Below are 16900 nucleotides of genomic sequence, written 5' to 3' on the forward strand. Positions count from 1 at the left end.
AAGAGCAGAGCAGAGCAGAGCATATTGTGAAATCATTGAAAAATTAATCTTATGATAATTCCATACATTTCAAAATTGAATACACGTCCCAACTTGATGCTCGACCATGCTCGAGCTTTCTAGTAAATGTTCGAGTATGCGTTCTAAAGTTTGCTCGACCATGCGCGAGCATTTTGCAGTTCGGTGTGCGCTGACGCTAATGTACTGCTTAATATACTGCATTATATATCTAAATGTTCCTTATATATTTATTTCGTTGTAATATTGTTCACTTCTTTAGTGGTAAGTAAACATGAACGTTAATCTTACGTAATTTTACACCTTGTTATGATGAAAAAGTGGCATTTTCACGAGTTCCATAAAGTGCATTAATGAAAAACACGGCACGGCGCGTGTTTTCCTCACGTGCGCGGCGATACGTCAAGCCGCTGGGAAGGAATCGCATTAGTAAATAGGGCAAACTCGTTAACTGCCTGCAACTGTTTACTATAGGACTTTAGCACATCCAAACAATCACTGTAAAGTGGAAATTCATTTGTTTAAAATTGGAACGTGAAAGAAAATAATTGGTTATGGTTTGGTTTTTCCCGCGCCTTTTCAGTTCGAATGTGGAGCGGCGTCGAGGGGCGGTTGAGATGCGTCGCACGCGGGCGTCACGCCGCGACTGCCTGAGGCGCCGCGCGAGCCCCCGGACGCTATACTACTGCAACTATGGAGACGCCACCCGGCGGCACGGCCAGCCTTCAGCCTCATAAACAATTGGGTGTTGCCCTCATTACTCAATCTTTTTGTTGTGTAAACATGGTCAACATTGTCATTCGGGGGTTGGGGTTTGATTGCCTATAATTCGGTACAAGTACCACAAACGGAAAAGTTCGTAAATCAAACCGAGGACGAAAAATATTGTGAATATTCACTTACTATCAAAGCAATTTAAATAAACCAAGTTTAACGGGTGCAATTGTACATATTTTTTGGCAAAGAGGAATTTGACAGCCTTTTGGCAGCGTGGTGCAAGTGCCTGTGGGCCCCCACTCTTTTCAGTACAATAAAAGGAGGTAAACAAAATGTATACTTGTCTTATTAAAAATAGCGTGCTACCTTTGCAAACCAAAAAGATTTGATATTTTTGTCCAATTTGAATTTCAAATTGCAACTTGGTACAATGCAACTCTCATTATTTTGCAACATAGTTGCATAGCTTTGGACGCGAAAATAAACTTCTATAATCGTTGCCAAAACCGGATTAAGAAGCAAAGCCGATCCTAAGAGCAGAGAAGATGAATGCAGATACGTGCATGAGTTTAATTAAGAAATGCTGCAGTGCAAGTGTTGGTAAAAATAACAAAGCTAAAATGTTATTTCAAAATCTACTTAGTTTAGTTTACTAAAGTTTTATGATATCTTCAACAATTTCTACCAGCAGGAGGCTCATGGATAACTCAAATAATCTTTTAATCGGATCTTAACAATAATTAGAAAAAAATGCACTAGTTACCTACTTATTTAATTACTTCTTAAAAATGTTTCATACCTTCATGTAGCTTTTATTGAGCTTATTTCTATAGGTTTTTTTTATCTATAAATAATAACTACAGGTAAAGAAGGTATTACTGAGTGAGAGACACTTGGCCGCGAAGAGAGGTCAACGCACTCTGTGCAACTTCCTCCATGGGAAATTTGCCAGAAAACTCTAATATAGCCTCTACGCATGCACTGCAATCTTGTTTTATTGATGAAAGTTTTGGGCGCCCGCTTTACACTGTACGAGTTTTTGATTCTGGTTTTTCCCGCATTTTCCTTTAGTTGTAAGACGTAAGTTATTCAAAGTGTTGTGACCACCTTTCCGATTATTCTAACTTAATTTTTTAATGCGAAAGTAGTGTCTGTCTGTTACTCTTTCACGCCAAAACTACTGAACGGATTTGAATTAAATTAAGTAGACCATATAGACCCTGACAAAGAACATAGGCTACTTTTTATCCCGGAATTCCCATGGGAAAACTTTTTAAGGCGAAGCAAAGCTCTCGGGAACAGCTATAATAAACAGTTTATAATAAAGTTTTGCAACTATTTGATGGAACAACTGAGTACCTAGTTATAACATGGTATAACTGTAGCGACAGTGAATGACGGGTCTCGGACGCTCGCATGTAATTGGTTCGTTATTTCGGACACACAACATGACATGTGACGACATCTGGATACGTCGGGTGAGAACATCGTTCGTGTTTCTTGTGATTGTTTACTTTTGTTCTAAACACTCTTGGCTTGATATTATTTATAAACAATATAGGCCTTACCACAAAAACTTAGACAGTATCCCCCTTATTCATAGAAAAGTTACAATACGTTTTAACTAATAAACTGTTTTGTCTCTCTCTGTCAAAGAACAAATTGTTCTTTGTCCGAGAGGGACAAAACAGTTTTTTAGTTAAAACGTTTTGTAACTTGTCTATGAATAAGGGGGTATATATTTAAGAGGTGTTTAGCGCTGTCAAACGCCTACAAAATTTGTCAGATTTCGTTTTAAACACTTGTTAAATTACCACTCTTCAAAAGGCACGGACATAAAGTCTGTGGAGTGATAATCATTTATTTAAAAAAAAACCCTTTTTAAACAGTGTTTAAAGTTTTTTTGTGGTAGTACAGTAAGACTCTCTGTATAAAACTATACAGGATGTTAAGTTGAAATGAACAGATAAGTACTACACTTTGATCTTAGCCAAAATGCCGAGAAGCAATATACAGGTGTTAAGTAAATTATTATTAATAAAATTATTATTATTAAATTAAATTATTATAGTATGTGCTTGACTAGCTATAAGCATAGTTGCAAACATGAAAAACTTAAACAAACTGGGAACGGTTCCAAACAACTTTATCGACAAGATCTGTTTCAGGTAATCCATCTGGTTTGTCAAGCCAGCAGCCGCATGAGACATTTAGCCCCATTTACATGCCGGCCACAGACTGAGCTCCGGCCGGCGGCTCACGCGGCCACAACCGCCGCCCTCAGATACTAATAATAAATATTATCTAGGTACTTATACTATTTTATAACCATGAAAAATAATATATTTTGAAAATTCTACGATAACAGATACCGATGTATCTTTTCTTTACAGTGGCGAACTATTTCGTACCTATATGTATTTACTGCAAATTGAATAACGTATATAACATAACATAAAGTCCATATAGAATATAGCGAGATCACGGGCGACCCCTTGCGAGCTTCCCGCTTTGATCTATATATCTCACTTGACAACACACTGTAATGATAGCGCGAAGAACTCCATACATTATATTATTTCTAGAATCTTTCTAGCAAGATATTTTTTTTTTCGAATCAAAATTGGGTATTGCCAGCAGGCATACCCATTGCTTACCCATTCTTTTGTTATTCATTTTCTTCAAGTCAGTATGTGCTTTATCGTAACGACTTAGGTTCTATCATGATTGCCGTATAATTTTGTAGAAAAGGCAAAATTTTCTACTCATAACAATAAACAAATAAAGGTTGACGATAGAGTTATCGAGAAGTGATTACCGCACAGCTGCAACTCATCAAATTTCACCTTTATTTTTATGCTTCATGTGGTTTTTTATTTGCCTAGCCTGAATAGGGACAATTTACTATTGAATGGTGTTCAATAAACAAACAATTCATGCTCTGGCCTTGGGCAGCTTAATCAATCGTGTGGCCACTCGACCGCTAACGTCCCATAAACAAACACTGCATATCAATACTCACTTACCTACAAATGTTTGTATAGGTAGGACTAATAGTAGCAACGTCGGAAACAAAAAATAAACACCACCAAGTTGTACTTAGTTTGTTCGAGTAAAGTGCAAGTTTGTATCTGGGCGCTAATAAGTTTTTGCGAGGGCGATAAGCAGCCGGCGCGCCGTCTACTGTCTACTTGTATGAAATTTCACGAGCGCCCGCTATCTTGGCACCTGTCCAAGAGACTGCAAGAGCCGCCACTGGTTTTTTCACAGCCTTTTTAAATTCGAACGTAGCAAAAGAATACCATCCAATTATCAAACTAATTCCAATATTTGATTCTAGCCGCAACTTCTGTTGGAACTTGGTTGGAATATGCTCTGATTCAGTGCCCTACTTTAATATAACTATCCCAGTTTTAAATTGGCATAAGTATATATGGGTATCTTGTGAGAGGGGTCTTATCTCTAGATCATGTACGATGTCATAAATGGGACATAGTTACCTACCTACCTACGTACGTATGTAAAATAACATCGCAAATTACTCTTGTATTCTGTGCGCCATTGATTTGTTTCAAGTTTAATTAAGTTATGCAAATATAATATTAAAATGTCAAGCAAGCGCTGGCGATTGGTTTCAATTTAAAATGAAAGTGTTTATAAAACTTCTAGTCAAAGTTTCATTCTGCGAAATTGGATTTGTCGAACCCTTCTCGTGCACCTGACAGGTGAAAGCAACTTATAATAGAGTTTGTAAACATGGAGGTGTTCACAACACGGCGCGGGGCAATCGAACCTGGCCTTAAGTGGCTGAACTTGCTTTGCATAGTTAGCTAATTGGTACATTCACTTAAACTAAAGTTCGAAGAAGTTTCAGACAGTCGAACTATTTTGTGGTACGGGTAGGTACGACTAGTATTTACAGAAGTGAATACCATCAGAGAGTGTGGCTTATAGATACTTATAGTGTGCTTTATAGGTAACGGACAACTTTACTCAATGCATACCTACGTTTTGTTAGACCGTGGAATGTATACATGTGTGATTCCTAATATTTAACCGTTAGAGAAAGTTTTTTTTGTACCCTGGTATTTTTATCGCAATCTTTTTAAAAGTTTTCCTAAGTTTTTCTTGTCGTATCACCGAGTGGGGTGCACGGACAACTTAATTCGTACTTTCCGTAATGTATTGCTAGCTGTACCTGCCACACGGACCGTTAGCAGCGATCCGGTGAGCTATTTCACTTGGAGTTCGGTCACATAGTTTGGCGACCAGCCAGCCTCGCCTGGGGACCAGAGGACCATGACCGCGACAACACCAAAACAACCACGTACCTACTGTTATTTCTTCGCCACCTTTTTACTGAACAATGTATGTATTTAAACATATTCTATCAACAACAGAATTATACCCATATTCTAACCTATATGGCCTATGTGGTATAAAACTTTTGGAATCCTCAAGCCATCGCTCAAACACTGTTTATTTAGATATATGCACGTGGAGGCGGGCGCTGCTGCCGAGCACTAGCTGTTATGAGACGTCTCTCATGATTATACTACTCTAGATACCGGATTAGCTTTCGAATGTTATTACTATTGCGTATAATAAATATCTTAAAATTTTAGACGACCGAATGGTGTAGTGGTGACTACTGAGCCGATGGTCTCGGGTTCGATTCCCGGCTGGGGCAGATATTTGTTTAAACACAGATATTTGTTCTCGGGTCTTGGATGTGCCCGTAAAATGGCAATAGGCCCGCCCCCTATTACATTGGGACTAACATAACACTCTGGCGAAAAGTGGGTGCAGCAATGCACCTCTGCCTACCCCGCAAGGGAGTACATTAGTACAAGGCGTGAGTGTGTGTGTGTAAAATTTTATGGCACGAAAAACTGCTGCTTCCATCTTTGTTAGAGACAGCCCGTAATTTTACCTAAATGTACTTGAGGTACTTACCTTTTTCATGTCTACAACACATAATATAGGTAACTACCTACTTCTCCCGCCAAGTCTAATCCCAAAATTCCCGCTGAAGAGCTTGGACACTGCATGCCTTCAAGAAATAACTTGATTTACGTCAATTTCCTCAAGCCACTGCGTTTGAAGTATCGACAGCGGTTCAAATGTTGTACACATGATGGCTTGTTTTTGTTCCCTTTGTAGTTTGCAAGTAGGTACGGAAAGTAATGGCCTATGGTTACAAGTGATAACATAAAAAACAGCTTGTAGGAGCACAGTTAATATAAATACCTTAAATATCGATTTTCCTAAAAAAAAACTATTAGTACAATAGTTATTTACTACTTAAGTACTACGTAAGACGACCGAATGGCGTAGTGGTTAGTGACCCTGACTACTGAGCCGATGGTCCCGGGTTCGATTCCCGGCCGGGGCAGATATTTGTTTAATCACAGATATTTGTTCTCGGGTCTTGGATGTGCCCGTAAAAATGGCAATAGGCCCGCCCCCTATTACATTGGGACTAACATACACTCTGGCGAAAAGTGGGTGCAGCAATGCACCTCTGCCTACCCCGCAAGGGAGTACATTAGTACAAGGCGTGAGTGCGTGTTTTTTTTTTTTTACTTAAGTAAGTATAAGTAGGTATAACCTATTTTGAAATCGTTGTTGTTTTCGTAACCAGCGACCCGATAAACTGCACAATACAAGCCATGTACCGGTGTAACTATGGCGCTTTACAGACTTTGTCGCTCCATTTCAACCATTTAGTGGGAAAATTCAGAAAAAAATACTGAAGCGTGTTAATTCATTCGTAGGAAAGCATGAACTTTTCAACAAAATTGTCTTACTAATCTAATCGTCTTCCCAAACTGTATACCTTCGTTTAACGCCCCTTTGTGTAGATAATGCACCCCGCATTTTAAAACGTCCTTTTTAATTGTTGAACCCTCAAATCTCCAAGGAACCTACTTTCCAAATATGGAATCTCAAGAGCCAGCTGTGTTGTCTGTGGCTATGATGTGAGTGAACAGACCCAACGTTCGTTATAAAGAACCGTACAGTGTCACAAACTTATCTGTTCCGGTGGGAGCGAACTAAATTGATCCATATCTCATTATTTACTAATGAATTATGTATTGATATAGATTAGATGGGTTTATTGAAACTACAAGAGCGAATTACCACTACTGGCAAACTTAAAATCTAAAAGAATGAAGAAATATTACACATTTACGTGAGCTGTCACCGGAACAGATAAGTTTGTGGCACTGTAGTCTTGTTTCCTCATACCTCAGACCAACTTTGTGCATTTTTTTCAGTATTGCACTTTAACATCATCTGTTGACAACAAGTGAAAAAATTGCTACGAATATGCTACGCGTTGGCTACGCGTTTACTACGAGCTACGGCTACACAGCTACGACCCTTCAGTGGTTTACTTCAGTTACAATGACTTCAGGGATGAAAACCATAGATGGCACTGTTTCACATTCACTAAGTACAGAGACAGCGCCATCTAGATTAATCTAAAACTACTTTAAACGCAGTACAATAAGAAATCAAGAGATGGCGTGGTAGAAGCGCTTGTGCGTTTTTATATCACATTGAAATAAAAAAAAGAAGTATAGTACAATAGACTAGTTTATTGCAAAAAGCGATTTCTTTGGGCTACTTTTGAGTGGATGACTTATTTTAAGATAAGTAGTTTTAATAAAGGTTTATTATTTAGACCTATTGCGTTTTTGTTATCATTATTTTTGAACTGCGTTATTGGTATTCGAACAAACGTAACATGAACTTTTTTGACAATGACAGTTGACTTACGTTCTTTCGACTGTCATTTCAATTTATTGTTTTCATGTTTTGTTGATAATGTTATACACGGCATAGTGCCACAACCAAAGATTGATTGATTGATTGATAATGTTTGCTTTAATTTTGATTTTAAGTAATTATTAACTTAATTCACTACAATACTGTGTAAATATTCTATAACTCAGATGCTTACCGGCTGGACCATCCTTCAAGTGACGAGCTGCGATATTCAGGTTTGCATTTCTTGTGTTGCTGTTGTGCACTGTGTAGTTTATTTTTTATCTTTACACTGAGCCGCTTCGGACTTATGCTTACTTTCACGTTTGATATCATTTTAATAGAACTTTATTTACTTTACATCACTTCGGTAGAAAAATTACATTGAAAATATATTTTTTTAGGTTCTAAAATGGAAGATATGAATCAGGAAGACGAATTACCTCAGGAACCTGAAGATGAGTTCTGTTTTGAAACAGATCACCTCGCGCTGCGCGGCAACAGCGACTACGGCAAACTGCTCAAGTACATTGTCAAGTTGGAAGCACAGAAAGTTACTGCCCTAAAAGATGTGGAAGACTTGGCCGAAGCACAGAATAGAGCTCTAGAAGACCCTCTTCAATTTGTTCAAGATCTACAACAAAGCAAAGTTAACTTTCCACCAAGGCAGTCCATCGCAGACTTGCCCAAAATTGACTGGGACCAATATGGTATTGACTCGACTCTGGAAACAGAAGATCTTGGTGATATCAAACGTAGTGATGACAGTTTTGATTCAACCACAAAAGTGAGGGGTCGGGTATTTACCGATAACAAACCTGAAACATTTAATCAGCTCTGGTCTTGTGCAGAACAAAAGCGACTAGAAGAATTACTAGTAGAGTATCCAGAAGAACCTATTGAAGCTCGGAGGTATAAAAAGATAGCTAAAGCACTTGGCACACGGACCCCGGCTCAAGTCATGAGCAGAATACAGAAGTACTTTGCCAAATTAGCAAAAGCAGGACTCCCTATACCAGGCAGAATTCCTAAAGGTCTTTTGACCAAAGATAGAAGTAGATCAAGTATTTTCTACAAGAAATCTACATTTTTCCCACAGTTACATGTCCCAGTTAGGATGGAGGATCCCTACGACAGCAGCGGCGAGGTGTGTGAGAGCAAATCCTCCATGGAATCAAAGAGTGGAGAGAGAGCCATGTTGGAGTTATTGAAAGCCGCCAAAGAACAAAGACTACTTGATGAGAAATCACCCGTGTGGCAGACAAAAACGATGTGTGTGGGTTGTCAAAAAACTAAATTTCTTGGTGCAAGATGGACTGATAATGCTGGCACCGACTACTGTACAGACTGTGTTGTGAAATTACTGCCATCAGAGAAACTAATTCCTGTTAGATATCAATAAATACTTATAAAATAAATTGGTTTTACTTTTCTGAACACTGGACATAGATAGGTAAGGTACATTATATCAACAGCACTGCACTGGTCACATCACACTCTAATCTGTACTACGTTTTCATCTGTTTTTTTTTGCATTATTTGCGTATTTGCCGATAGCAATGAGTGTCGGGAGGCTTGGCATAGACTGCGGGCGGCGTGGGGGCGCCGCGGCCGCTGCTGAGGCCCAGTGGGCCGGAACACTGCACACGGGACGACACCAATAGCGCTATCATACCCAGCTGTGTGGAATAGGGGTGCCTCCTATCATAACGCTTAGCCGTAAACCGTCTTGGGGTCGAAGGGGAGGAGAGTTCATGATGTCTAAAAATAAATCGAAGTTTCTATAAATAATAACATTAATACGATAAATTTTTGATGTAGGTTTAGTAAGATACTTAGTAATTAACGAGTAAGTAAGTGTTTGCCAACTTCGTATTTAAATTACTCATCCACGTATTTTTTTTAGTCCAATCCACGATTTGTGTATTTTTGAACAATTGCCTGTATATTAAAACAGTAGTACAGACAAAAGGCGTGGCGTCTGGTTGATTGCAGAGATAGCGTGCACCCGCTCGGAACGGGACGATCTCCATCAGTATTGCCATCAATCGCCCGGGATTGAGCTACCAGTACGAATGTGAATTTATTACCTATACAAAGTGCTGCAAAAACGGTATACTAAGGCGAAACCAGCATGTTATATCTAAGCCCAAAAATGAAATCAGCATTTCAAAATTCGTGAAAAAAAAACATTTTCCATAGAAACTTAGTTGGTCACGTGACTTTTTACTATGGAGAATGTTTTTGTTTTCGCGAATTTTATATATAGGTATTTTATTGTAAAACCCAGTAGATTGAGTATTGAGATAGTGTCCTCTGTTGACCTCATAGGTACCCGATTGGCCGACAACCTAAGTGGCTGGATGAGGAAAGCTGAGGACAGAGTGTTGGGCCTCTCCCAAGGGGGTGAGGCGCAGAGGTCTAGCAATGGATGATAAAGGCTGATGATGACGCGACGTGCGTAGGTAATATAAAATATATAGGTATTAGTTGCTCATAATTGAAATGATAAAATTTTACTTCACGATTAAAGTTTATTATATGGTTGCGTTCCCACCATATCGTGACGATTAGTTTATCGTTGGACGACTATCGTCTCTACCTGTTCCGATTACTTATAACGATTGTTATTGAAAAACTGTCGTCCCTGCCAAAATATCGTAGACGACAGTAAATCTTGTCGTATACAATATGAACACCTCCATTTAAACATAAAATAACTATAAGCCACGACACAAAAAACTACACGATTAGCTGTCGCCACGACAAAGTGAGCACGCGCCCTTACGACGAATCAGCACTTAAATTTTAGGAATGGGAGAAATGATAATTTGTATGGTAATAACGTTGAGAACGACTGTAAGAAATCCTCAAAGAGTATCTAGGTACCTAGGTTTGCACTTAAATTTTGCCTATAACATGTTTGAACTGTAAAATAAATAGCAACCTACACTACATGCAACGTGCAGTTGGCGCACCTGCTCCCTTGATCCTTAGAAATATAAAGGAGAATGGCGAGATCTGAAATGCTTTGGGTAAGTTATTGCACTAACCTACTAGTAACTAAACTACTGTCACTGAATAAGTAGAATAACACCAAAGAAAACCTGCCTTATTACTTAGCCTGAAAAGTACCAAACCTACCTAATGTTTACCGCGTGTACCTAGTTGAGAAAAATATAGACCTAATAAACAGGAAATTACAAAGGCTTTTTCCGCTTTGAAGAAGTTGACAAAAAGTACGAAGGTAGGTACAGTAGGACGTCAGCGCCTATAACTGCTGCTTGAAATTATCTCTTCCCCTAAAAGGAACCAGAATGGTCCAAAGATACTCGTCACGAACGGCTGAGCCCGACTGTACTTAGTTGTGAACGAAACAACGCGACACTGTTGGAATCTCGACAACTTTGAGGGATTAATCTATCGAGTTTCGTCGAGACTTGACACTGATCACGTTCCAGACCTAATTACCGTGTGTCGAATGGATAAGTACTCCTCGACTTACCTTCTTTGATAAATGGAATGGCATAGGTAGTATGAAAACCTTGTTAATCTAAATACCTTTAGTAACTAAGGTAACGACTAATAGGTAAATTATGACCTACAAGGTATAGGGCACGCTGTACCAGAATTAATTGCTGATAGGTAATGATGTCCTTTATCACCCACTTTTGATTGGACCATGAATTTTAGGCAGCTTACTGGGCCACGAAATTTTGATGATTAGTATAACACCAAGGCTCTTATTATACCGTAGGTATAGACAAAGTTCGTCATAAAAACAAGTTACAGTATACCTAAGCAAACAGGCACTACGTATGGAGCTTGGATGAAACTAATAATAATAAGTATGAGCTTGCATTTGCTGCATCGCACTCAACATGCAAAAAAAACATGTAAAATAAAATATTTGCCATTTGGCGTGTCTGTCTGTACTGTATACATTGAATTAACATTGAAATGGGATATCCAGTGCTATTGGTCTATGTGAGCCTCGCCAAAGGCATAGTATTAGGTGTATGCCGCCCGGCACATTGCTTGATGGATTTAGAACTGAACAGTCAGCTTCAAAATGCTTTCGGTTATTCGATAGTTTCGACTTTTATAGCCATGTACGTTGTTTTGGAAGTAGTAGTTCTAATCAAAACAAAACATGAATAAATAACTAAGTTCTAAATTTAAATTGTGATGAACGATCATACCTACCTCTTTTCAGCTAAGAAGATTTCTGTGACGTTATGGAGACGTTTTGAGTTTTGCGGTTTTAGAGATATCCCATAACTAATTAAATTCTATACATTTTGTCTACCGACTTATTGCATGAGTCAATAAAACATTAAACATAGGTACATATCATACAAGATTAAACATTGTTTTACATGCTAAAAATGTATCATCCTGTATCTTGGTTAACTTGTTGAGTTACTTTTATCATATCTCTTTGTGAGCCTTTATTGTATAATAAAAGATAGATAGCAACTGTACGCATACCAATGCTTTGCTCACCTCGCAATGACCAGAGAAATAAAGATTTTGCATGTACCCACGTAATAGTAATAAGCTTTTTATGTCTAGTAACTTTTGTTCGCAAGATAAAATTGAAATTAATTGTACCTACCTATTGATTGTAGCACTACATTTATGTATATATGTAGGATGTAGGGACAAGGAGTATTGCATAGTAGAGGTATTGTCTATGCTGTTTCCTTTTATAAATATGCTCTTGAAAATATGGCGCTTAGGGTGAAAGATTGTTTTTCATTTCATGGGTTTTATAAATAAAATAAAGATTGTTTAAGTGCACCGGCGGTTTAATTTTCATCCCACAACTTTTGGGGGCTCGTCCGGGATGGAAATAAGCCAAAGGTGCTGAAGATGGTGTAAATAAGGTGTAAATAGTTGTAAATAAGGGGGGCGCGTGTTGGTGAAGCGATTCACACACGACAAAGATGGCGGCGCGCACTAAAGCGAATTAATGGTGAAAATTCGGAGAAAATTCTAAATTATTAAAGGAGAGACAATGTAAAGGTGAAAAAATATAAGGTGGTATATTTTAAGACGGTGAAGGTGAAAAAATTATTTCAAAGACGAAATGATGATGACGGCGGCGACAATCCCGACGTTCTCGGGAGCGGACCCGGCGTACCCGGCGGCAAGGTGGGTGGAGGACTTCAGCGACAATGCGGAAGTGTGCGGCTGGTCACCTCCACAAAAACTGCTGATAGCGCGACGTGTTCTGACTGGTGTGGCAGGTTTGTGGCTCCGCACGGAGAATAAATTCATGAGCTTTGAGGAACTGCAGCGGGCACTGCTGGAAGAATTTCCTGACAAGGTTGATACGAAGCACCGATTTGACCGTAAAAAGACTGATGTGTCGGTAAAGCAGGATCCTGATCAGCGACAGAGCAGCGGATGCAGATGTCAGTCGGAGATGTCGGTAAAACAGCCCTCGGTAATGTTCGAAGTCCAGGCGGACGAGGCGAATGATTATTCGAAGGAAACAGAAGTGACAGGCATAGATACGAAGACAAGTTCTATCAGTTGTCAAACGGAAGTTGTACATTTTGTAAATAAACAAGTTTTGGAAAATAAAAAGGAGGAACTATTCAAAGAGGCGCCAATCGAGCTGAATAGTATTAAGGAGATTCTTAAACCAAAAGTTGAAGAGGTAAAGAGTCAGATAAAGATTGTGGAAGAAAAAGGTGAAAAGGTGGTTGAAAAAGAGCATTTATCAGGCGAGGTTCTTTGTGTGTTGAAGAAGAAAGATGGCCCTAAAAGGAGAAACAACAGGGTACTTAATAAGAAGGTGTATGAAAAAAGATGTGTAGAAGAATATAGACAGTATCAAGATGGTTTGATGGAGAATGTAATACCTTACAAAGACAAGAAGAGAATTATGGTGCTGAGAGATATGGAGCAAGAAATCGCGAAGAGAGTACACAAGAGTTGGTTCACTCAAAGAATTATGAAAGATGAAATGTGTAAAGATTACCATGTACTACGCTGAGTACATAAAGCCATTGCATAGATAAGACAATGAAGAAGGTGTAGGTGATTTTTATAAGTTTTTATTTGCGTGATGATGATGATGATGAATGTGTGACGAAGAATGGGTGTGTTTTCATTACGGTGGCATTTTTATTTCAATAGAAGTTAAGTTGGTTGTGTTGATTTGTTTCTTTTAAGAAGTTTATATTGTAGTTTTACTGAGTTAAAAAGTCACTGAAAGGTTCCGGTTTAGTATTTTTTATGTTTTCAAAATGTTGTTTAAAGGTGTACTTAAGCTTTATATTATTTGATTTTCATAGTCTGAGGGCAGACTATCTGCAGGATGGCCGGGTTGTAGGATGTAGGGACAAGGAGTATTGCATAGTAGAGGTATTGTCTATGCTGTTTCCTTTTATAAATATGCTCTTGAAAATATGGCGCTTAGGGTGAAAGATTGTTTTTCATTTCATGGGTTTTATAAATAAAATAAAGATTGTTTAAGTGCACCACCCACATATATTTCAGTCGAGGAACCATAGTGCGCATATAAACCCTAACAGGTTTCTGACGCACTATTCATTTGTAACCTAAATGTATTTAATGTATTCTTAAATAAATAATAATAAATAAATATTGAACTGTACCAACAAAAGGTGAACATATTTCAAACAAATGAAATTAATTAATTCACACAGATTCCGCAAAAGTAGGTATATTTATGATGCGTGATTAAAAAAATTGTGAACTGTCAAAAATTATCTTAGCTGAAACGAGGTAATAAGTAATATTAATAATAAGGAACTATTTCGGCCTACGACTGATATCGCGATGCACGGAATAGTACCAGAAGTAATCTAATAATAATTTATAAACACAGAATTTGCCGATGTACTTACATTATTTTTGGCCAGTAACTGTATTGACTTCTGAAGTTGATTGTACCTGTATACATCGAGTCAACGTAACTTTGTTTACAACCCGGCTTAGTCAAATAGGATTTCTCTTCAATCTTGCAAATACATTGCGGCCTACCTACGAGTCCTACGCCCCTAATCAAATCCTCCTAATATAAAAGAGTTTTGCTCGCGGTACATAATAATAGAATATATGTATTGTAAATTTCAGACTCGAATGCTAGAAGCCACTTGTTGGATATAATCGTTTGATATCTGTAATTTTTGTTTATAGCTTAAGTATTCATATAAAGAGGGGTTTGAATAACAGTACCACGAAACAAGTTTAAGCAACATGCTTATTGCACATACACAAGCTGTTTATACAACATTTCATATTTCACTAGCGATTTAATAAAGTGTACAAAAAAAAATATTTGAAAAAAAAAATACTTATATTTAATCTACACGGATGTGTAGTTTTTCTTAGCGTAACCGTATAATAAGTTACTAAACATCTAGGATTCCCGGCACACAGTGCAGTTCAAACAATAAGTTTCCACCCACTAACTAAACAAGTTCTAAAACTCTACAAACGTTACTTTACCTAAAACTCGCCCATCTCATGTGTGGTGAAAACGCCGCCTCATGCAAGTGTACACTGGAGAGTCCTCCCTCGTAAATTATACTCAGGGTTAAGCATTTACTGTCGTCCGCATAGTAGCAAAGGATGTTCTTTTTCCGCCCAAACAAATGCCGTCCTCTAAACAAACACTCTATGTGACTATTCCTCCGCTCCTACATTCCGGATGCTATCTTTATTTGCTTAACACAATTTGTTATGTTTGTTAAACGATATTGCTTCGCTGTTTACTCTGCTGTCTCTCTCGAGTGTACCAAGAAAATGGATTTTAAGTTTAATAAAATAAAAAATATATAGTATTTAAAGTATTTAAAGTATATTGAAACCATTTCATACAGCGTGGTACGTGAGACGACTATTAAAATGAAGGGAGATCGATAAAGGTGGCGTTATCCAAAAGAGGGACGTTTTATAGGTCTGTTTAAGTGTCTGATGATCAAAAACATGTTAGAATTAATTAAATTCAATGAGTATATGCATAGGCTTGCGCTGAAGCTGAAACAGATTTCATGAATTAACCTCATAGAAAAAGGTGATTTGATCTCATTGATTTTCCCACATAAATAATAAACAACTTCAAAAAGATTTATACCATACTTTTATCATGCAGGTATGTTAAAGATATATCAAACATTTATCTCAACCCGAAAAAAATAATTTGTCTTTACAAATATTTGACCTGGCCGGAAGACGTACCCACGCTCCCTGAGCCGCCTTTTTAGACCCAATAACGGATTATAGCGCGGCTTATTCGCGCACAATATTTCGTCTTCTTACAGTAATACATTCCCTTCAGCTTATACCGATATGTGGCTTACAGAAAAGCTAATCGCCCGTGCCCTGAAATCGAGTAGTATTGATACAATTTCAGTACTTTTCACTTCAGTAAACACAGAGTGTATGTTATGAGTAATGTTTGTTGTGAAGATAAACTTAAGATTAACTGGCTAAGCTCAAGATTAACCAAGAGAAGTGTATACTTTCCATTGACGAAAGAAATAAATGTGGTCAAGGGGAAGCTGATGCAAAAAAATATATATTTATATTGAAACTAGCTGACCCGGCGAACTTCATACCGCCTCTTACCCTATCCTACCCTACACTACCCTACCCTACACTACCCTACACTACCCTACACTACCCTACACTACCCTACACTACCCTATACTACCCTATACTACCCTACACTACTCTACACTACCCTACACTACCCTACACTATCCTACACTACCCTATACTACCCTGGACTTCCACGAATATTTCAAGACCAAAATTAGCCAAATCGGTTCAGCCGTTCTCGAGTTTTAGCGAGCCACGAATATTTCAAGACCAAAATTAGCCAAATCGGTTCAGCCGTTCTCGAGTTTTAGCGAGACTAACGAACAGCAATTCATTTTTATATATTAGATATAGTGTGATGCATACTATCAAAGCAGTCAATCCAAATGGGAATCGAGTTGTATGAAACCTTTGCCACTGATACCTTCATGTTATTCTTCTTGCGGACCGCAATTTATTAAAACATGTTTTTATGGTAGATATATATTGAACATATTAAAAAAAACACGCACGTATAGCCAATATTATATTAAAGTAGTAAATCAGCTCGTAGCACGTAGCAATTCGTAGCACGTAGCAATTCGTAGCACGTAGCAGTGCGTACACCCCTATCTCACATTGTGCAGCCCCATCAAAACCTTTCACCTGCATTCAAATAGCCAGTTCATGACCTCGATTTGTATGCAAATTGCGAAAATAGCTATCCATAATAACAAGTTGCTGACAAAACAAACAACATTAACGCGGCTCGAAACGTGATGAAAATTAATTTATTGTAGAACAAACCCCGCGGTAATTACCTGAACGC

General features: G+C 38.1%; 1 protein-coding gene across 1 annotated transcript; it reads left to right on the top strand.

Annotated features, from left to right (window-relative positions):
* The first annotated feature begins 7609 nt into the window (after positions 1–7609).
* Positions 7610–8927, top strand: LOC105398554 (ZZ-type zinc finger-containing protein 3). Its single transcript, XM_011570673.3, has 2 exons — positions 7610–7745; positions 7914–8927. The coding sequence occupies exon 2, from the start codon at positions 7922–7924 to the stop codon at positions 8909–8911; it is 990 nt and encodes a 329-aa protein (XP_011568975.3). The 5' UTR covers positions 7610–7745; positions 7914–7921; the 3' UTR covers positions 8912–8927.
* The last annotated feature ends 7973 nt before the right edge of the window (positions 8928–16900 follow it).

Source organism: Plutella xylostella, chromosome 15, assembly GCF_932276165.1.
Source record: "Plutella xylostella chromosome 15, ilPluXylo3.1, whole genome shotgun sequence".
Taxonomy (NCBI): domain Eukaryota; kingdom Metazoa; phylum Arthropoda; class Insecta; order Lepidoptera; family Plutellidae; genus Plutella; species Plutella xylostella.

What these genes read in the sequence shown, in the direction of transcription:
- LOC105398554 (XM_011570673.3), top strand. Translation starts at nt 7,922, where the DNA reads ATGGAAGATATGAATCAGGAAGACGAATTACCTCAGGAACCTGAAGAT.